The following is a 23,758-nucleotide window of genomic DNA, read 5'->3' as shown; positions in this document are numbered from 1 at the left end:
GGACCCAAGAGGGATATAGGGATTGGGCTAGGGAAGTTCTGTCTTTTTTCCAGTTCTGGGCCTGACACGGCCCACTGTGTTCTTTGCATCTGTGCTTGGTGTTAATAAACTCGTTAACCGACCTCTGGCTTTTGGTCGGATGTTACAATATAATAAATGTGAAGTGAGCAGAATTTAACTCATTGAATGCCAAGCTGTTTTCGGAAGCTTTGTCCTAGAGTGGCAGCAATCTAGACCATTGTTGATGATTTTTGTACAGCCACAGCATATGCTGTGTTATAGCTATGAACACATACAATGGCTCGTTTAAAAGGTGAGACTTTAAGCTCTCAGTGGGTGCAAACCGTGTATTTCTACACGCCTCTGTTCCTGAGAAATCCCAAGCTAAACAGTGGCTAGTTTTCATCAAAATCGCTGTTTTTTTTCTAGAAATGGAGATATAACGTCTTTCATGAAATATGAAGTGTTGCCTGTAAACTTTCCGGGAAGTGATCAGTGAGACCTGGTAAGACTGCCACCTAGTGATAGACCCACGAAAATGGCCTGGTTTTGAGCTGACGTGCAGGTGTCACTGATTCGACCCAAAGCGGCAACCGAGTTATGATAAAATGTCCAGATAATGTGCATTTTCATGAGTTTTCGATCGTCATATATTTCATCTCCATTCATCACAGAGTTCCCAAAATCACATATAAGGTGTGTTAGAGTGTCTAGTTTCGTAATTTAAAAAAAAAGCTAAAAACGTAATATTACGTTTTTGGCACTCAACGCATTTTGGCACTCAATGAGTTAAGCATGGCTGCATGTGACATTTTTTACAAATCAAAATGACATAATTCTAACAGCTGTTTTGAGTCAAGGCTATATGCTTAGCCTATTGATTAATTTGATGATAGAGAAAACATACCATTTTGTGGAATGATGCATCATCATATGAAATTTGCAACGGTGTGACTCAAAAACAGTATCTGGTGGCCTATAAGTGACATCACACTATGTCTGCCACTCGTTGCTTGTTGCTGATTATGCTTTGCATGTGTGGCATTCTGAGACATTCTTTAATTCGGGAACATTATCACTTGTTTCAATTTAGGACATTGCAGTCATTTTGAAGAGCCACTGCATACCTGTGTGTGTTGGCGTGTTGCAAAATCCGCGGAGTCATTTTATGCAAGCAAACCGCATACAGGGGGTCTTTATTGTTGAGGTCAGACATGTGAACACATCTTGCACTCGCTTAAGTTTTTACCCCTGTAACCTACACTGATCCAGTTCTGCCAAAGTCCTGCTTCTATCCTCACTGGTAGCTTACAGTATAGTGCTGTGTGGGAGGGGGAGTGGCTAGCGGCGAAAGCCAATGTGTGCTTCTATTACCAATATATTTAACAATATCTTTTGTATTTCTTATTTAAACAACGTCACTGCACTTACCCATGCCTGTAGCAAGACACCTGCCAAGTTTGAAATGAGTCTGACAAACGGTCAGCGAGATATGCGTGCCACAGACATTAGGACACACAGACACACACACAGACGCTTCTTGCTTTCATAGATAGATAGATAGGAGATCATGCAGGGAGTTCTACATACACACACACACACACACAAACATATACACAAAACCCAAATCATGAGAGAAGATTGACAGAAAGAGATAAAACAGTGACTACTGGTTATGTGTGTGACATCAAGTGTGGACATATTCAGTCATTTGGTTCCTTGTGTGTCTTTGTGTTTGCAGACCACATACAAAGAGACCTCCATCTCCAGTGCCCAGCTGTGTGTCCATGAAGTCTCTGCCTCCGCCTCTTAACTTCAGCAGTGGATCAGTCCCATCAGGCATAAAGTGAGTTTAGACATATAGGAGATCATGCAGTGAGATACAAACAGACACACACAAAGACCACCACCACCAATAATAATTATCATACCATTTCTGCCAGGTTTCATGAAAATCTAGCCAGTCAATTTACATAATTCAAACCAACAGATGAGTATAAACGTTCTGCTTCTTCTTTCTATAAGACCGGCAACTTCAGCCTTCATGTTTCCACATTGTTTTAAGTGATTTGAATCGACTCTCATGTTGTGATTCAGGAATGATACACACACATACAGATACACACACTTGTGTTGTGTTATTCAGGAATGATAATTCTCAGAGTTAGAATGATGGGCACAGCGAAGCGGCAGATGTTTTTTCTTTTTCGCATGTCCAAATTTCCGTCAAGGATTCCCGGGACACTGAAAGACCGGGGTACACGAAACTTGGAGGGCATGTAACCCCATATGGATAGCATGGAACCATCATTTTTCGTTTTGATCTGTAGTCCCCCCGCTGGACTGGACCCCCCGAAAGGAGGGTAGGGCAGACACAGTTTTCCGTGAATATCTCGAGAACCCTAGGGTTTAGGAGGACCATTTTTTTTGTATGTTGATCTCAAGGGGCCATGTCAACCCATTCCATAACCACTCATTTCATGTATAGCGCCACCTAGTTAAACACAAAAAAGTAAAAATGAGGTGTTGTAATCGCAGGTATCTGTGACCTAACATAGTCAAAACTGCACGAAATTGGAAGTGTAGGATCATTATGAAACCCTCTGAATGCACACCAAGTTTCGTGGAATTCCGTTCATGGGGGGCCACACAATAAATTAAATTATGTTACTGTACCCCAACTGGCCTGGCATTCCATATGCACACATGTGCATAAACAGATACACACGCACACACATACATTCACAGTAATCATAAGTATGACACATACTCACACAGTAGACATATGTACGCATGTGTCACATGGGTCTATTAGCTTGGTTTACCCGTGACCAGGCAAACAATTTAATAAGCAGCAGGGAATGTGGTGGGCAGGCGAAGGATACCAAAACAAGGATTTACTCTTATTATTTTGTTCAATTTATTAATCAGTTATGTCCTAGACAAAAAAATGTTAAAACATCACAAGTGGATTATAGTCCAATTCATGTTAGGATGGCAGTCACAAATTTCTAAAACAGTCTTCAAGTAAAAGCAATCAAGAGGCAATACCGCGTCTAGCCACTAGGAGCGCTGTACTCCTTCCAGCCACCGCACCAGCACAGTGAAGCGCAGAGCAAACGATCCCGTTTCCCAAACAGCTGACGGTCAGGTTGACCACGGCTAGCAGTTACAAGCTAGCGGACAAAGTTCAAACACCCACAACTAGCGTAGCGTGGCAGCAACAGATACAGCGGCAGGAGCAGTAGTAAGAGGCAAGCAGGCAGCAAGCAGAGCAAGCAGGAGTTCCGTCCCCAAACGGAGTAGGCAAGCAGGCAGCAAGCAGAGCAGGCGGCAATCGGAACAGCAGGGTAGCCTACCGTCCTTCCGTATGGCTCGTCCTCCGTCGGTAGAGGTTCCAGCCGCGCTGTAACACAGAAACAGCTCGGCAGTAGGCAGCACAACCAGCGGCTAGCAGGAATCTAATAAACAACACAGCTAATAGTCACTTACTAGGCCGGGCACAGACCCTCTAGTACAGCAGCCGGATATTCCGATCGCGGCCTCTCATCCGCGTTCTAGGATCAACGTGAAGGGAACGATACTGTCACTCTTGAGTTTCTCCGCCGCTGTTGCTGCTACATCCATCAACTCGATGCTGTCGCCTTCCGTGGAGCATCCCTGGTCAGGGGATAAAGTAGGAAAGCACCCTCCCCCAACACATCTGTCCCAAATCTCATTTAACCAGCCACCCGCCAGGATTGGTGGAAAGTTATGGGTCCATTATCCCTCATTATCAGTCAACATTGGGAGCACCAGGGAGGGGTAATACACAGCACACAAGAGCACACATGTGAATTTGACACAGCACACAAATAAAGCACAGCAAAATAATTCCTAAACAACCAAAATATTCACACACGTGACACATGCATGCACAGGCACATACGCAGGCACACACACAAGCACGCACACACACACACACACACATACACACCCACACACATAAACATAAACATGTACATGCACACATGCACAAAATTCAAGAATTTCTCAGAATTATGAACAGGCAAGATGGGGGTGGCGTTGTATAAAATTAATTTTACATGTGAAATCTATGAACTAATCATGTTTTGGTACTTGTTGTCTAGCAGATACCAGTGATAATTGAGTGTGGATAATGCAATTTAGTGAGACAGTTAGAATCATATATGCCTTTCAGCGTGATTTATTTTTGTGGAAAAAATGTGCTGGACTGGGCGGGGGTCTGCGGTACATCTAGTTTGTATAGTGAATGTAAATATGTTTATAAGTGTTTATGTAGTTTACAGAAATGAGTAACTTCCAGAAAAAAACAGTATGTGTATTGGGACAAAAACAGACACAGACGCAAACACAGATGATAAATTGAACATCTTATCCCATGTCTATGCAGTGAGCTCAGTACTGATCTGATCCAGGATCAGTCCAGGTGTGGAGTGTGTGAGAAGGTACTGAGGGACCCAGTCATCACCACTTGTGGACACAGTTTCTGCAGGCAGTGCATCAACAGCTACTGGGAGCAGCCTGGACTACCAGGAGACCAAGCCTGTCCCCAGTGTGGGAAGACATGCAGAACCCAACCTCCTCTACAGCCTCCTCTGGATATGAGCACACAGGGTGAACACACAGACCTCATCAACAGCAGAAGAGACCTGCACATACATATACCAGACAGAAAGAGAGAACTGGTTGCTTTTTTGCTTTTTAAAATTTGCATTTTCATTCTATCTGCTTTTCTATATGTAGAATATTACTATGAATATTACTACATTACTATATATGTTAGTGTAAAATTGCAAATGGTGCTATTTATTTTCCTTTGTTGTTGTTACTTATTAGTGATTGTGGATATACAGTAGGCCTATTTTTTGCAGTGAGTTCTTATGTATATTAATAATTTCAGTAGTTTTTCATTGACTTTTATTATGAGTTTTTAATGACTTGTATTGTCATTTGTAAACAGATGACGACCTGAAGAGAGTTATACAGAATCACAAAGCCAGTCTGAAGAGGAGGTTTGAGAACATATCTGAAGGCATCATCAAACCAGGAGCTGAGACACTCCTCAATAAGATCTACACAGAGCTCTACATCACAAAGGGAGGGAGTGAAGGGGTGAATAAGGAACATGAGGTTTGGCAGGTAGAGTCAGCATTCAGATCTCAATCCACAGAAGACACACCAATCAACTGCAATGACATCTTCAAGCCCTTACCTGGACAGGAGAAGCACATCAGAACTGTGATGACCAAAGGTGTTGCTGGCATTGGAAAAACAGTCTCAGTGCAAAAGTTCATTCTTGACTGGACAGATGAGGTTGCCAATCAGGATGTAGATTTTATGTTCCCCCTTTCTTTCCGTGAACTGAATATAGTCAGGAGTGATCAGTATAGTCTTCACAGGCTCCTGCTTGACTTCCACCCTGAGCTGAAGGACCTGAATGATGGTGAAGGATACAAAGACTGTCAGGTTGTGTTCATCTTTGATGGTTTGGATGAGAGTCGGTTGACTCTGGATCTGGAACAGAATAGTAAGTTGTCTGATGTGAAACAAACATCATCAGTGGATGTTCTGATGACAAGCCTCATTCAGGGAACTCTGCTTCCCTCTGCACTCATCTGGATAACCTCACGACCAGCAGCAGCCAGTAAAATTCCTACTCAGTACATTGATCAGGTAACAGAAGTACGAGGATTTAGTGACCCACAGAAGGAAGAGTACTTCAGGAAGAGGATCAATGATGTGAGTCAGGCAAACAGAATCATCTCCCACATTAAGGAATCTAGGAGTCTCCATATTATGTGCCACATTCCAGTCTTCTGTTGGATTGCAGCCACTGTACTTCAGCAGATGCTGAAAAGGAAAAACATCAAAGACATTCCCAAAACACTGACTGAGATGTTCATACACTTCCTGCTCATCCAGACCAAAAGAAAGGATCAGAAATATAATGGAGGGACTGCAGCAGATCAAGATAAACTACTGGAATCTCAGAGAGAAATGTTGCTGAAGCTAGCAGAACTGGCTTTCAAACATTTGGAAAATGGGAATCTGATGTTTTATGAGGAAGACCTGCAAGAGTGTGGCATTGATGTCAGTGAAGCATTAGTGTACTCTGGCATGTGTACTGAGATCTTCAAGGAAGAATCTGTGTTTCACCAGAAGGTCTACTGCTTTGTGCATCTGAGTATCCAGGAGTTTCTGGCAGCTTTTTATGTGTTTCACTCTTATGTGACTGAGAACCTCGAGGCACTGAAATCCCTCATCAGTGACGGACACAGACAGAGAGCTGATCCCAACCCCTCGATTTTATCATCTCTTCAAGCAGTGCTGGGCTTACAATCACAGGATCATCTACATGTGCTGCTCAAGAGTGCAGTGGATGAGGCTTTAAAGAGCAGAAATGGACACCTGGATCTTTTCCTTCGCTTCCTTATGGGCATCTCTCTGGAGAGCAATCAGAGACTTTTAAAGGGTCTACTGAACCAAACATACAGCACATCAAAGAGTATTAAAGTAACATGTCAGTATATGAAGGAGCTGAACAGAAAAGATCTCTCTCCTGAACGATGCATCAATCTTTTCCACTGCTTATTTGAAATGAATGATCATTCCATGCACAAAGAAATTCAGACATACTTGTCATCACCAAAGAACATCAAACAGAAGTTGTCTCCTGCCCACTGTTCAGCACTGGCCCACATGCTTCTGATGTCTGAGCAGGTCCTGGATGAGTTTGACCTGAAGAAATACAACACATCAGATGAGGGACGCAGGAGACTAATCCCAGCTGTGAGGTGCTGCAGAAAGGCACGGTAAGTTTCTGATGGAGAGACTGTGCTAACTATACTGACTAAATAATGTTGCAGTCACTGCTGTCTATTGTTGATGTAGCCTGACAGTAAAAAACATTTAGATACTTCAATTCTAAAATAAAGGTCATTACCGCTCACTGGCGTAAAATTAAAAATTGTTAGAGTGTTTCGAATGACACGTGTTCTGATGTAATATTACAAATTGTGTGTTCGTTTACTTTTGCATTCATTCATTATTCCGTTTTGAAAGTGAAATGGAAAATGAAAAAAGTGGTATATGCCTTTTTGAAGTTCTATAGTCAGGCGCGCGGGAACCTATTTTTGACCAGGGGTGCTGAATAACAAAAATAATGGATGTCCGACGATCTCCCCGCCCCCCCTCCCCTCCCCTTCCCCTGGACATGTTTCGGATTTTGACTGCTAAATAGCCTACGTCATTTTAGTGCGGTGTGCGGGTGATAGCGAGAAGTTTTAGAAAAGTCCTGGGCAGCCACAAATTCCAATGTTCCGCGACAGCACTCCGAGTCCACTGCGCCCACCCTAACCCCACAGAAGCGCACTTGACATCATTAGCCTATTTCAGTATAGCTAAGGAAAATTACTTTTCTGATCGTCAAAACCACACCAGAGATGTTAGGTAAGGGATAATGCCCGACGAGGTGTCCATTATCAGAAATAAATGGATGACTCGGAGGCGTGAACTGTCCGACGCGAAGCGGAGGACGGTTGCCTTTTGCGAAGTCCATTTATTTCTGATAATGGACGCATCGAAGGGCATTATCCCGTTTATACCATGGTCACTTAAGAAATAAATAAATATGAAATCAATTATTAATACTAAATTAGTTTTAGAGTTAAAATCGTTAGTTTTTTCAGCTGTTTTTGCAATGCTGTGGAATGTTGATAAATCACAGCTGAGCGGACTAACAGGCGTTGTCAAGCAACGTAATAATAATTTTATAGGTGTAGTAGGCTATATCACTTTTTAAATGACACCCTTTTCAACCTAGACCATGATATAAGCTTTAAATATAGGCTAATAATCAGGCTGCAATGATCTCGCAAATAATTTCTGAATAGCCTAAAGTGTGTCGTCTCCACAGCAAGTATGTGTTCTAATAATTTCTATCTTAGCGACTAGGATAGTGAAATGATTTCACTAGCTATACATTTATTAGTTTCTTTCAGCTTATCCATGCTTTTTTTGAACGTGTAAATCGCATAGAATATGTAGGCCTATATCAACCATAGGGCTACACACTTGATCGCTATCACATAGGCCTAGCTGCTACGGTTCTTACAGTAACTGACTCACGTTCACGTTGATCTCTATAACTGTTAATTTTTAGTAGCCTATATTCGAACCTATCCATAACCCGTTTTTGCTATTTGACTCATCATTTCACATACAAAAATATAAATAATGTCAGACAGCGAATTAGTAATTATTTTAAAAAAATATTTAAAAATCTATCTCCTGCCAGCAGGGGGTGCTGCAGCACCCTCAGCACCCCCCTTCCCGCGCCCTTGTCTATAGTCACTTGTTATTAAGTAAACATGTGACCGCGCACATCCCTTTATACCGTTTCGGATGGGTGTTGGATCAGTAGCCTGGCCTCGGCCTGCCTACGTACTTCCGGTCGATTTCTTTTCTCTACAGTACTCCGCCTGGAATAGGTTGATTCGCGCTCGTTTACTTCGGAGGTTGGGCAGCCGACCAACCAGCGAACAGAGGGCGTCCCTGAGAGCGATTACGTTACCCAGGCATGGTGTTTCAATTACTACGTCCCCGCCCCCGAAGCAGACCGCTTGGAATACATCAACGTAGGGAGTGAAAAGGACTTATACTTATGAAATCTTTGAGCAAATGTGAATAAAAGGCACAAATAAGGTTGGTGTGAGTTATTTCAGCTCTTTCTAGTTTAGCCTATTAACAGGAGTGTCAGGAACGAAGTCAAAGTGGAGTAGGATGTTATATCGACAGCTAAACTTTAGTCATAGATTTTGTCACTTGAAATAGGCTACGAACGTACCCGAGTCAAACTTTAGTTTAGTAGGCTACATGGTCGCGTCAAAATCGCTATTTTTCAAACACTAAGAAGGCTCGACATAACTTGAAACTTTGATCGAAGCATCATCAGTGTCTCTACATATGAACTCGAGCATTAAGAACATTGTTCATGTACACATAGTACTAAAAAGAAAGATTTTGGACAACTCACTCCTTGCAAGATGGCAAGATGGCAGCGAGCAGAAAAACAAGTGAGTTGTTCAAAACTTCTCTTTTTGTAAACTCTGTGTACACCAACAATGTTCTCAATGCTCGAGTTCATGTGTAGAGACACTGATGATAATTCGATCAAAGTTTCATGTTGTGTCGAGCCTTCGTAGTGTTTGAAAAATAGTGATTTTGACGCGATTGTATCAAAAAAGTAGTGGCCCTATAGGATTCCCATTCAAAAGGTAATTTCACCCGAAAACGACAATGCATACAAGCTTAAAAGTGGTGCTTTGGACGTACTTATGCATTAATATGAAAGTTTGACTTGGGTACATTCACAAAACACTATACTTGAGTAAAAGTATAAAAGTACTTGGCTTCAAATGTACTTAATTATTATGACCGCCGTGCAGTCAAAAGTAAAAGTAATTTGGTGTAATGTAGTTTCAATGTCTTGTTATGTCCTTTATACACTCAGTCAAGTCATTTAAAGGATAATTCCGGTATTTAGCACTTTGAGTCCCTTTTCTGGTTTGTTTTGGATGCACAAGAGTGGTGGACACCAAAGTTTTGATGATGGAACGTCGATGGACGATGGGACTTTCTGACTCGTTTTGAATTGCCTTTGACTGTTTCAGAGTGGCTGGCTATGGGCATGCACAAACATGTCCTTAAAGGGACAGTGTGGAACTTTTCAATTGTTTGTTAGCTTTATTAACATTTCCCATTCATAAATGTGGCCTCATTCATGTTTAATTACCATCACCACCAATTCGAAGCATACCTATGGGCTTAGAAATCGGCATTTACATAGCGTTTATAAACGCTCCATCTACGTGCGCCACCATAAAATAACGGTGACCGGCTAGGGACATTTGTGAAATACAGCGCCGTCTTTGGCATGCAAAGAAAACTTTCATGGATTCATCTGCTGAATTTCCCTAAATTCAGCGATGTAAGTTATGAACCCATTTTCTACAAGCTACATGTCTTGCTAACATTCCAACATTGGCATTGTATTTTCCAACGAAACGAATAAAGAGAAAAAATAATTTGTTTATGATCTGTTGCTCTCTCAGCAAAGCTCTTGTGCACAGCCACCTGTTCAAAGGCTCTAGACCCAGAGACAGTTGATAAACTAACCTGGCATAGTTTTGCTAGAACTAGCAGACTAGGGTCGAAACTGGGTGGAAACAAATTCTTAGGGCAGCCGTGGCCTATTGGTTAGCGCTTCAGACTCGTAACCGGAGGGTTGCCAGTTCGAACCCTGACCAGTAGGCACGGCTGAAGTGCCCTTGAGCAAGGCACCTAACCCCTCACTGCTCCCCGAGCGCCGCTGTTGTTGCAGGCAGCTCACTGTGCCGGGATTAGTGTGTGCTTCACCTCACTGTGTGCTGAGCGTGTTTCACTAATTTACGGATTGGGATAAATGTAGAGACCAAATTTCCCTCATGGGATCAAAAGAGTATATACTTATACTTATACTGACTACCACAAAGTTGCTGAATGTATGTTATTTCAGGTTAGTTTGCAACACACAAGTTTAACCAAAGTCCTTAGCTGCTACCTAGCTAGTGAACATCACTAGCCATCACTAGCTAACTAGCTCGGTTAACAGGCAAAATGAAATGATTTATTCCATGTCCGAAAGTGTGTTTCATTGGCATCACACACAAGCAATAACAAAAGAGAAAAGTTTGTTTTGACAAACCTATTTAGGAATCCGGAACTAGGGCCATCATAGATAGATAGATAGATAGATACTTTATTGATCCCCAAGGGGAAATTCAGGGGGTCTCAGTAGCATACAGACATCACACACAACATGCACTTACCGCAGAAATGGTAAATATAAGTATAAGTATAAACATATAACCAAACTCCACTGTACAATAGAGACAGTAGGAGATAAGAAAAACTAACAAAACTAAATACTAAATATACTATATAAATTAAATGTAAAAAATCCAGTGTGCTTGAGGGTGATCAAGCATGAGACGCTTGTAGTGACAGGGCCTGTAGTTCTGTGTGCATGGTGAGGTGCTCAAGAGAGTGAGTGTCATGGTGAAGGTGCAAAAGTAGTCCAACAGTAATCCTGTAGTTCTGTGTGTTTGGTAATGTGCTCAAGAGAGTGAGTGTCATGGTGGAGGTGCAAAAAGTAGTCCAACAGTAGTCCTTTAGTTATGTGTGCATGGTAAGGTGCTCAAGAGAGTGAGTGTCATGGTGAAGGTGCAAAAAGTAGTCCAACATTAGTCCAACAGTGCAATAATAAGGTCTAGAGACCAGTATAAATAATATGGACAAATAGGAGAGTAAAGTATAATGTAGACAAGGTAATACAAAAAAAACTTTAAACCATGTCAGTGCAAGAACAGGTTGAGGTAATAGGGTTACAGCCATTCAGTATTGTAGCAGAAGCCATTGATCATGTGTGCTAATCAGTGGCGGTTGCTGCTCTTTGGAACAGGGGAAGCTCTGATAAAAATGGTCAATTATTAAATTAATATTATTAAGGTGCTATATTGTTCTTTGAGGGCAAAAATTATCCCCAAACCCAGAATAGACCAAACAGTAGGCCAGGGTAGGAATTTCACGGCGGCCACGACGGCCATGGCCGTCGTAGCCCCTTCCGTTGGCCGTGAGGCCCCTTTGAAAATCAGAGGTTTACAGGCCACGGTGGCCTTGGTGCCCCCTTCTTTCAATATTCTGCTTTGCGTCCTACTAAAAGCGATTTTTATTTAGCCTGTGCTACATAAAATTAATTTACTCTTTTACGCAGTGGAGAAAGTGACAGCGCAAGAAAGAAAGTGCCTCCAAATTCACCCATTCTTAGTTGAACTACTTGCGAAGTAGCCTATTCATCACACAGACATCACAAGTATCACATGAAAGAGCTTTTTCTCAGCTTTTAAACGATGTTAGCCGATAATTGCTGTGTTGAACGGTTCGCGAGAAAAGTAAATAATATAATTCAATTTAATCATACATTCTACACTGAAGGTTGCGTCCCATGATCTCCCTACCCATTCATCTCGGTGGAATACTTTACGAACCCTTCTTTTAACACATGACAAACCATATATCAGAATAAACAGGAGACCTTACCGAACACAAAGGTGTAAAGCAGTCCCCTGTACAGTTAGCCGTTCCAGAGTAATCCCGTTTTGAATTTGCAGTAAAGTTCGACATACATGGATGTCTCCAAATTTGGGCTTTAAGTTTTACAATGTGTAATTGTTCCACATGATTTCATAACGGGCCAAATACAAAATAAATGTTACAAATATCGCCTAGATATTGGTAAATCAGAGGACAGCTGACTAAGAGTTTGAAAGTAGCCTTAATGATCACAAAATGCTAAGCATGCATCTAGGCTATTTGAGTTTCTTAAAGCTGAGCTGTGCTTAAATTGTTCAATACATGATTTCATAACAGGCCAAATATAAAATAAATGTTATATATAGCCTAGATATTTGTAAATATTAGATGATCAGATGATTTAGAGTTCTATGTTATGTCATGTTTCATGTTTTTGTAATGTTTCATACAGTGATGCAGGTCTACTGCAGTGAATAGGCTAAATACAACTTTGATCATTTTTATAGCCTACTACTGTATAGTTAACTTTGGCCTTGGTGCCCTGACATGTGGCCTTTGTGCCCCCCACCAAATATGCCCAACTGAAGGCCAAGTGGCCTTGCCCCCAGAATGGTGAAATTCCAAGCCTGCAGTAGGCTATAGAGTTGGCATGGCAGACATGGCAGCTAGGGGGGAGTTTATGCTGGCCTTCTACAGTTATTTCTCTGTGTACGTTCATCTGCCTTGCTGTTTTGTTTTTAATCTCCCCTGGTGGGCTTTTAAAATTCAAGTAAACATTAGCATAATATAGCCTACACCGCGCTAACTTAGCCTAAATACACAACTGAAACAAAAGCAAGTCACAAACTCTGTATCTTCACATTACGGTTTTATTTACAGTATGCTATTTATAAAGACAAATAGAAATCGACTGCATTGCTCACAAATTATGAGAATTTGAGCTGCAACTTGCCTTGCCTCTCGACTTCACCTGCCAACACTAACGTTAACGCATCCCTTGAACTTGCACCACTTCCTGTCAGATCGCGACATATGCTGTCAATCAAAAAGAGTCCAGCCTCTATGACGGTTCCTCCAATCATCACACAGAAGCTCGGCGTCCGGGCCATCCCACTGTCCCATTCACTCCCAGAGACGCCGGGCTTCCCTGGAAATGATGATTTTGTGGCACTTGTCCAATAAATGTCTAGCTTTTCTGCACTGAGATCAGCCCACTCACTCTGTAGTGCCATTGAAAGTCCAGTGAAGTCTATGGGTTTTTGCATGGTTTTTTTGATGGATCGTGTCGTCACAGCAATGTATTACGGGTGCGAAATCACGATAAATGACCTTGTTGCTGAACAAACTAGCCATGAAGATGAACATGTTTTCAGCAAGTTCTAGTTGGAATAGTAGGCTAGAAGCTTAGCTAATGTAATAGTGTTATTTGATGCGATTTTCAGTGATATTTTAGAGGAAGCTGAGCTTCCCCTGTAGTCTTAGAGCAATCGCCTCTGGTACTAATATAGCATGAAAAAGAGTGTAGCAGGAAAACAGTAGTACAAATATTAGGCTGTGGACATTAGTAAAACAGTAGTAAAGCAGTAGTGGACAGTCGGTACTCAAACATGGAGAGGGTGGAGAGGCAGACAGACTAAGTAGAGAAGTCTATCTCTCCTCTTCCCTTTAGTGAAGCATTGAACAGTTCAATGGCCCTGGGGACAAATGACTTCCTCAGCCTTTCAGGTGTGCAAGGCAGTGAGCGAAGTGACCAGCTGATCAAGCTCTTTTGCTTTATGATAGTGCTGTAGAGTGGATGGCATTCATTGTCCAAGATGTTGATCAGTTTGCTCAGGGTCCTTTTATCTGATATTGAACCCCAGGGATTGTGTGTGCATTGCCAGGTTTAGCCTCAGTTATGAATTAAAATGTGTTTAATGCAATACATATAAACTGTAGAGATGCAACCTGGTCATTACAATATTTTTTCCCCCGTCGATTCTGCTCCATAACCCATTGCATTCTGTTAGTCCATAGCCTACATTGCACACAAACATTAACAGTACATCGATAGTGCTTACTTTCACCTCCTGGACCTGCATCACTTTGTTTCCCCCCGAGGAACACGAGCCCCATGGCAATAGCTATTTTATTCCTTGTTTGGGACAGGGGAAAGTGTTGATTTGAGTGGAGGAAACTATTGTAATGATCTGAGCCTAGCTGTATGACTGTACTCCCATAATGCTGTGCGTGTGTGTGTGTGTATAATGTTGATGTTGGTTGTAGTATGAGTAGTGGCGTTTGCCTTGTTGTGTATGTGTTAGCTGGTATGGTCTTTCTTTGTGTTGTACCTCATGTGTTTACCCCGTGTATTGTATGTGACTACCCTGTTTGTGTATCGTGCTTGTTTAATTGACCTCCCTTGTGTTGCCTGTTTTATGACGTTCGTGTGTTTTGGTGCGAAACCAATAAAGACCATTTTGAGACAACCTTGCAGATTGTTACATTGGTGTCAGAAGTGGGATGACGACCCCTACTGGACGGGAGGAGAAAGCTGCAACTGATTACCTGGCGATGATGAGTTTCCTGCCAAGACGGCTCTTCGACAGCACGCTCGCCCATGGCCATCTGCTGAGCCAAGCAGACGGAGCCAGCCTGCAGCGTGACCGTGATGAAGAGACCCGCCTCCGGCCACAGGAGGAAACGAACCGGGCTGATGACAGCATCCCGCCACTTGAACCCGCTCCACACGGGAGCGATGGAAACCGGCCGGTCCTCGGTGCGACGGCGGCGGTAGAAGGGCGCCCCAGCGTAAAGTTGCCCCACTACAATGGCGAAAGGCCGCTGGCGACATACCTGGTACAGGTCCGACTGGCAGCCGAGCTGAATGGCTGGTCGGCGGAGAGAACGGGCGTACAGGTGGCGTTGGCCCTGGAGGGGGAAGCGCTACAAGTATTAGAAGACCTGCCACCGGCGGAGCAAGTAAGCTGGACTGCAATCGAAGCAGCTCTGCAACGACGATTCGGCCAGAGAATCTTCATCAGCGATGCCAAAGAACAACTCGCTTCCAGACGGCGACACAAAGACGAGAGACTGGGCAAGTTCGCGGCTGACCTGCAGCTGTATGCCCGGCGGGGCTACCCAACGTACAGCCAGGGTCTACATGAAGAGATGGCACTGGAAGCGTTCGTGCGAGGCATCCACCCAGAGCGGCTAAAAGAACACCTTCGCCTGAGTGCCCCCAGCTCGCTGTCCGTGGCGCTTGCGGAAGCCGAACGGGTGGAAAACATCTTCCGCACAACAGAGTCGCGGCATTGCGCACGCCAGATATCGATGGAGGAAGACGGGGAGGAACTGGAGGTGACGCGGCAGACCACGGCACAGCCACCACAACGGCGCCCACGCGAGTGGAAGAGGCCGGCCAGCGGAGACGGATGCCACCGGTGTGGCGAGCCGGGGCACATCGCGTGGTACTGCCCAGCCCCGGCACCCCTCAAGCTCGCACCCCAGCAGTTACTAGAAGAAGGTGGCACGGCGGGAGGGGCTATGGATTGCATACGGCTGGGCCGGCTCGGCCAAACCAGAGGACTGTATGTGGACTGCACGCTAGATGGGACTCGGTGTCGCGCCTTGATCGATACTGGCTCCACCATCTCGCTTGTGCGCCCTGGTCTCTTACCCGGCACGGTGGTAGCCAGACCCAGAGGCTGGGAAAAGACAAAAACGCGCATCACGACAGTTACCGGAGAGCGAGCGGAAATGTATGGACAAAAGTTGGTGTGCGTGTGCATCAACGGTGAGACGGCAAGCCGCCGGCTTTGGTTGGCTAGCATTCAGGATGATTGCATTCTCGGCCTGGACGTGCTAGAGAAATGGGGGGCTGTGGTGGACATTTCCCGGTTCACACTACACTTGGGGACGAGCAGCGTAGTGTTGCACACGGCAGGGAAAACAGAGCATGAAGTGCGGAGAGCTGGCGCGACGAAGAACTCTCCAACTCGCTCCACACAAGTCCGCAGGAAGCGAACTCGCAAAGAGTACTCGTCATCCCGGACTCCGCCCCTCCCCACACAAGCCCGCGAAACTCAAGCCCGCGAAAACAACAGGTCTCATCCAGGTCCGCTTGCTAAGTCTCCGCCCCTCCCCACACAAGCCCGCGAAAACAACAGGTCTCATCCAGGTCCGCTCGCTGAGGCCGCCACTCCTCAGCTTACGCCCACCAGGGAGAAGCCAAGAGAGCGGGTTGAGCAAACACCACTCTCCGCTCAGAGAACGCGGCCCTCTTTAGAGACAAGGCAAGCCGTAAATGAACTCTGCACTCGTAGCTGTGAGGGGCTGAGTGAAGCACAGGGTAGCCAGGTGCGGAGACTACTAGCAGCGTACACCGATATCTTCGCTGCAAGAGACGAGGACTGCACCCGAACGAGCCTGGTCCAACACGATATCGACACCGGAAATGCTCGGCCCATCCGACTTCAGCCTCATCGCTTACCGTTCGCCAAACGACAAGCAGCTGAAGAAAAGATCAAGGAAATGGCCGCGGCAGGAGTGATAGAGCCAAGCAGTAGTCCCTGGGCTGCGCCGGCTGTACTCGTCCGGAAGAAGGACGGCTCGTGGCGGTTCTGTGTTGACTACAGGCGCCTCAACCAGGTAACCCGGAAAGACTCCTACCCGCTCCCCCGCATTGACGATGCGCTGGACAGCATTGCCGGCTCCTGCTGGTTTAGCTCGCTGGACTTACGCAGTGGCTACTGGCAGATTGAGCTAGCCCCGGAAGCTCGCCCGAAGACGGCGTTCACCATCGGGCAAGGGCTGTGGCAGTTCCGGGTACTTCCGTTCGGCCTATGCAACGGGCCAGCGAACTTCGAGCGACTGATGGAGCGTGTCCTGGCGGGCATTCCACGAACATGCTGCGTGGTTTACCTGGACGACATCCTGTGTCATGCAACGGACTTCACCGGTGCCATAGGACATCTGGAAAAGGTGTTCGACGCAATACGAGGTGCTGGGCTCAAACTGCACCCGAAAAAGTGCCACCTGTTCCGGAGGCAAACCGGGTTCCTGGGCCATGTCGTGGGGGCCGCCGGAGTGGCCACCGACCCAGCTAAGGTGGAGACGGTGAGGCGTTGGCCTGTTCCACGCGACGGTGCTGAGCTGCGGAGCTTCCTGGGCCTGGCGTCATATTACCGGCGTTTCATTCGGGACTTTGCTACAGTCGCCAGCCCACTGCATCGATTGACGCACAAAGGCCAGCTCTTCGAGTGGACACGAGAGTGCGACGCGGCATTCCGGCGGCTGCGGAGGGCGCTATGCGAGGCCCCAGTGCTCGCCTTCCCTGACCCTCGACTGCCGTTTATCCTGGACACCGACGCCAGCGACGTGGGCGTCGGCGCCGTCCTCTCACAAGCAGGCGAGCAGGGCGAGCAAGTGGTCGCATACTTCAGCCGCTCACTGGACCGAGCGGAGAAGAATTACTGCGTGACACGCAGAGAACTGTTGGCTGTGGTGGTGGCAGTGCGCCATTTCCGAACCTACCTCTACGGCAAACGGTTCCTGCTGAGAACAGACCACGCGTCACTCACCTGGCTGCTGAACTTCAAAGAACCGGAGGGCCAGCTGGCTCGCTGGCTGGAGGCGCTCCAGGACTACGACATGGAGATTCGACACCGGGCGGGTCGCCTTCACGGCAACGCGGACGCCCTGTCCAGGCGTCCGTGTGCAGCAGACCAGTGCCAACACTGCCACCGGAGGGAGGAGAGGAGCCTGGCCGCGGCTCAACCGGAGCCCGCTCGTCGGCTACAGGCTGCATCACCGCTGGCAGAGAGAGAGAGAGTCGCTGTTTTCAACGCTCACCAGCGTCGCGCCAACGAGAGGGTCAACGCTCGCCAACAGCACGCCAGCGAGAGACTCAACGCTCGCCAGCGCCGCGCCATCAAGAGAGCCACCGCTCGCCAGCTTCACGCCAGCGAGAGAGACAACGCACCGCAGCCCAACGCCACAACACAGCACTGCAGAGCGGCAGCTGAGGCCATGGACGCGCAGTCGCCGGTGGACGTGATGTCGAGGGAGGAGATCCGGAAGGCGCAATCGGAGGACGCCACGCTTGGCCGAGTGTGGTCATGGATCGAAGCCGGTCAGCGACCGCCATGGACTGACGTATCAGCACTCGATCCAGAGACCAAAGCGATTTATTCACAGTGGCCGGGAATAGTAGCACGTCAAGGACTGTTGTATAGACACTGGCGAGCCCCCGATCGACAATCTGACATTTTCCAGTTGCTGGTTCCTGCTGGATTACGAGCCCGTGTACTGGAACAGGTACATTGGGCTGTGGGGGCGGCTCATTTCGGCATCGCAAAAACTCTTCGTCGGCTGAGAAGCCACTTCTATTGGCCGGGATGCAGGCTGGACGTTGAACTGCATGTTCACTGCTGTGACGCCTGCACAGCGAAGAAGGGCCCCACGCGACGCTCGCACGCTCCGCTGCAGCAATATGCAGTCGGGGCTCCCATGGAGCGGGTAGCCGTCGATATCATGGGCCCACTGCCAGTCACAGAGCGGGGAAATCGCTACGTGCTCGTAGCTATGGACTATTTCACTAAGTGGCCGGAGGCGTATGCAGTGCCAGATCGATCAGAGCGCCCACACGACAGCGGACAAACTGGTCACTGAGATGTTCTGCCGTTTCGGGGCACCGGAAGAGCTCCACAGCGACCAAGGGCGGAATTTCGAGGCGGAGGTGTTTGCTGAGGTTTGCCAGCGCATGGGCATCCGGAAAACGAGAACGACACCTCTGCATCCACAAAGCGACGGGCTGGTCGAACGGTTTAACCGGACGCTAGCAGTGCAGCTGGCCATATTGGCCGACCGCCGACAAAAGGACTGGGACTTACACTTGCCCCTGGTGCTCTGGGCATATCGCACAGCGGTGCAAGAGTCAACGAAATGCACACCGGCAGCTCTGATGTTCGGGCGAGAGCTACGCACGCCGGTGGACTTGGTGTTCGGTTCGCCTCCGGAAGCGGAGATTGGAGGTAAGCCAGGGCTGGAGTACTACAAGCAGCTACGCGAGAGACTGAAGGGAGTACACGAGTTGGCCCGGCAGGCTATGAGTGAAGCTGGAATACGTCAAAAGCGAGCTTACGACACGCGCTGTCGCGGCCAGGAGTTCCAGACCGGCGATAAAGTGTGGGTGTACTGCCCGGAGAGAAAGAAAGGCATTTCCCCGAAACTCACTAGCCAGTGGGTCGGGCCGTGCGATGTCTTAGAGAAGCTGTCTGATGTGGTCTATCGTGTGAGACTGATTAAGCGTCGGAGAGTTGTGGCTCTCCACCGTGATCGACTGGCCCCGTATCGACCCCTGGCCTCAGCTGAGGGTCGTGGAGACTTTGACACTGACTCTGTGGAACTTGGTGACAATGGAGCTGTGGCTCTAACACCGATCACCGTGCAGCCTTCACCCGAAGTCACCGCCGCGACAGCGGGGCGCCCACAACGCCAGCGTCGCGTCCCAGCCAGGCTCATGGACTGACGTAGGGTAAGACTTGAGTCAAGGGGACATGGACTAAGTCTCGGGGGGGCTGTGTAATGATCTGAGCCTAGCTGTATGACTGTACTCCCATAATGCTGTGCGTGTGTGTGTGTGTATAATGTTGATGTTGGTTGTAGTATGAGTAGTGGCGTTTGCCTTGTTGTGTATGTGTTAGCTGGTATGGTCTTTCTTTGTGTTGTACCTCATGTGTTTACCCCGTGTATTGTATGTGACTACCCTGTTTGTGTATCGTGCTTGTTTAATTGACCTCCCTTGTGTTGCCTGTTTTATGACGTTCGTGTGTTTTGGTGCGAAACCAATAAAGACCATTTTGAGACAACCTTGCAGATTGTTACACTATTATCGCAATATAAAGTGATTATCATTACTGCAGTGTAATAATTAGTTAAGGGTAAGGCTATTTGCACCCCTGGTACAATTAGCAGTGTATGCGATTCGTACCCTGGTGCAATAAGAAGTGAATTATATTCGTACCCCGGTGCACACAGCAATGTGTCCTATTAGTACCCCGTCTGGTACAAATATCAATGTATGCTATTCGTACCCCGGTGCACACAGCAATCTGTTCTATTAGTACCCTGTCTGGTACAAATATCAATGTATGTTATTCGTACCCCGGTGCACACAGCGATGTGTTCTATTAGTACCCCATCTGGTACACATATCAGTGTATGCTATTTGCACCACTGTGCATTTATTCTGGCATATTGATCACACAATGTAATAAGATTTTTTTTTTTTTTAAATAAGCAACATGTTTTTTGTTGTTATGTAATAGGGTGTGAATAGCACAGCTGTGTAATAGACACTCTGAATAAGGTATGCTGTTTGCATCAATGTACAGTTAGAAGTGGATGCTATTCGTACCCTCGTACTGCATGCTATTTACACCCTGGTGCATGAACTAACTAATTGTTGCAATCAAAACTTCCGTTTGAGAACTGATTTCTTGTTCAAATTTCGCGCCTTCTCTCCAGAGACGTTAGTACACATCAGGGGCGTAGATTTGCGTGGGGACCGAAGGACGTGTCCACACCAATGTCAAATTACGACTGAAATGTCCCCACCAATATTCAGGTTGAAATGGGGGAAAAAGCGCTCACATGCGCTACACAAAGAGTTAAATCATTTCTCACTTCAGTGCTGCGGATCATCTCGTACAGATCTTGTAATGTGCAGTAGCCTATAAGGGTAAATCGCGCTTATTTGAAGTTACCTATAATAACTACCAGTGAGCCACAGTCTCCTGCGCAGCATGCAGTGCTTCAGCTTTACTTCACTACAACCATGAAGTGCGTCCAAATTCACCCATTCTTCTCTGTTGAACTCCTGGAGAAGAAGGCTACTCTCATCACACATGTGTCACATGAAAGAGACTTTTCAGCTTTTAAACGGTGCTAGCTAGCAACTGTTTGCTGTGATAGACAGTTCGCGAAAAAAAAATAAGAAAAATAACTTCAAGAGATTTAATAATTATTCTCTGCGCCCATCTCCACATCCATTCGTCTCGGTGGAATATCGTAGGCCTACACACTCTTCACGCAACACACGACAAACCATATATCAGAATAAACAGCAGACCTTACCGAACACAAAGGTGTAATGCATTCCCGTGTATAGTTAGCTGTTCCAGAGTAATCCGGTTTTGAAATAAATTATAGCAAAATTCAACATGGTCTTTCGGCTGCATTTCTTAAAACTGAGCTGTGCTTACATCGCCTAGATATCTGTAAATATTAGAATCAGAGAATATACAGGCAGCTCACGGTTAAGAGTTTGTCAATGTAGCCTTAATGATTTCTTTTCACAAAATGCTAAGCATGCATGTATTTAAGTTTCTTAAAACTGAGCTGTGCTTAAATGGGCATGATTTCATAACAGACCAAATAGAAAATAAATGTTAAATATAGCCTACATATCTGTAGCCTACATATTAAAATCAGATTATGTAGGCTACACAGTGTAGTTAGATCAAGTTGGACAGTAGCACATTGTAATATTTTTTTATCTTATCTTAGCTTTTATCTTGATTTTGATTTATCTTAGTTTTTTTTTCCGGGGGGGTTAGTGGGTAGTGTCCCCAACAAAGCTCAGACCAAACCTACGCCCTTGGTACACATGCACACTCACTCTGCCAAAACGCGTCACACAGGAATCGAACACCAGTCTCCCATGTTTTAACCCTTGTCTGTGACCACTGCACTATCTTCTTTCACAAGGAAATGGTGTTTGCAGGTAAACGTATACTTTGGCTAGTATTTAGACCCCCCCCATGGATGAAATTCTATGAAACCTGGCATACCCCCAGAGAATGTCAGGTTAATCATATACATCAAATTTGGTGCAGTTCTGAACATCTTAACTGAATATAGGGGCGATTAAAGTAGAATGATATTGTATTTTATCTTTTTACCGAGGGGGTGCAAATCACAAATGAGTGATTATGGGCTAGGTTGATGTGGGGCCTTGAGACCAACCTACCATAAAAAGTTATTCATCCTCAGTGCCACGGCTCTCACGATGGTGTTTCGATGTCCCGGGAATCGTTTGCCAAAAATTTAGGAAGTTGTTGATGGGGGAAAAAAAAAAAAAAAAAAAAACTTTACTATACACCCCTTCACAGGCACAGACAGCCAGGCCCAGCCTAGCTTCATTTCGTAACACCTCCATTTATCACTCATTTCGTCTGAAAATTCTAAACAACAATGATTTTTTAATACTTTAAAATAACATTCCATAAATGAGCCTTACATTTTTCAGTAGCCATAGGTGTGTAGATTTGAACATCTGGTTTGGTTCTTACCGGGGCTTTTACTGCCTGAAATATCCGATTTTGTTTACTGTGCTCTGAAGTTAGTGCTGGCCTGGGGGTCATTTCTAGAAAAGTTAGTAACAACGTTGCTCAACCACCGTGGTACGACGCAACTTGCGACCAAACAACGACATTGTTACACCTGTTTCCAGAAAGCATCGTACCTGTGTCGCAATTCACTACCTCGGACGTTCGAACACCGTAGTTCCAACAACGTTGTTGATAATATCATTGGTGGAAACAGTGACAATGTGTAATACCCCACCCCCTAGACATCTGTCACGGCGTATGTCGACATTTTTCTAATTCAAACCAAGTGATTAATGCTGCCATTGTCATTGCCATTGGCAAAAACCTAAACCTATTGCAAGCATATAAAACAGTTAACTTAAGCCGACCAATAAGACTCATTATTTCTGTTAAATATCTATGTTGGAAAAAATATATAGCCTGGACGAATTACTTTCGTGTCTTAACGGCAGCGCGTCGGTGCACTACGCGCTCGGCCGTAGTTCACATCCAATCTTTTCTTTTCACCTCTGAGTAAGAGTAGGCCAACGAGACACAACAATAGGTTTTGACCATACATATTTATTTACTACATCGAGAGACCAATAAGACATCAGTCAAAAACAATTGAATCTACGTGTCACACTAGTTCACCTGCAGGTAGCGAGAAGCAAAAGGACAATCTCACATCATAAGAAAATCAAACCTACAATGCTGGGATAACAAGTCTTTAGCCACTACACCATGTATCACTGTGCCGATTTTAAGTGTCTGTGAAAATTATAATACTAGCTTATCAAAAAGCAAGGCAATACTCAAATTAACATAAATAGCAAGAATGAGCCAAGTAGGGGAATCAGTCTCTTAATCAAAATAAAGCTACAGGACAGATCAATCATTGAGTCACGAGATAAACATCCACTTCGCATTGTTTGGTTAGGCGGTTGTGATTTTTGATTAGGCACACCGGACACCAACTGGAACTACCAAGGAACGATACAAGTGCAACTGCCCAGGGGCAGTAGTTCAAACGACCAAACTTTGCGTCCTTGTTTGCGATTGACAGTTCAAACTCCCTTTTCTAGAAACACTAAATCCAAGAACGATGGAGCGAACTACCAAGGTTGCGACGCAAGTTAGCAAACGACGCTTTTCTAGAAACGAGCCCCTGGTAGGTTGTCTACTTCCACCCTTTCAACGGCACATGAACGGTTAGACAAAGAATTCTCAGTTAATATGGTATTAATATG

The 23,758-nt window shown here is 45.7% G+C and overlaps 1 protein-coding gene across 1 annotated transcript in view; it reads left to right on the top strand.

Moving 5' to 3' along the window:
- Window positions 1–23,758, top strand: part of LOC143116898 (uncharacterized) — a 61,893-nt gene that overhangs the window by 2,995 nt on the left and 35,140 nt on the right. The window contains exons 3-6 of the mRNA XM_076278265.1: window positions 1,742–1,846; window positions 4,415–4,638; window positions 4,985–6,289; window positions 6,347–6,836. Of these exons, the coding sequence (XP_076134380.1) occupies window positions 1,742–1,846; window positions 4,415–4,638; window positions 4,985–6,289; window positions 6,347–6,836 (2,124 nt within the window). The remainder of the gene's footprint in view (window positions 1–1,741; window positions 1,847–4,414; window positions 4,639–4,984; window positions 6,290–6,346; window positions 6,837–23,758) is intronic.

The sequence above is a fragment of the Alosa pseudoharengus genome, unplaced genomic scaffold, assembly GCF_046254945.1.
Source record: "Alosa pseudoharengus isolate Yale_2024_CS ecotype anadromous, Long Island Sound unplaced genomic scaffold, YU_APseudo_1.1 YU_APseudo_1.1_scf_1, whole genome shotgun sequence".
Taxonomy (NCBI): domain Eukaryota; kingdom Metazoa; phylum Chordata; class Actinopteri; order Clupeiformes; family Clupeidae; genus Alosa; species Alosa pseudoharengus.
The sequence above is the reverse complement of the archived record's forward strand: the minus strand, read 5'-3'. Positions and strand labels throughout refer to the sequence as shown.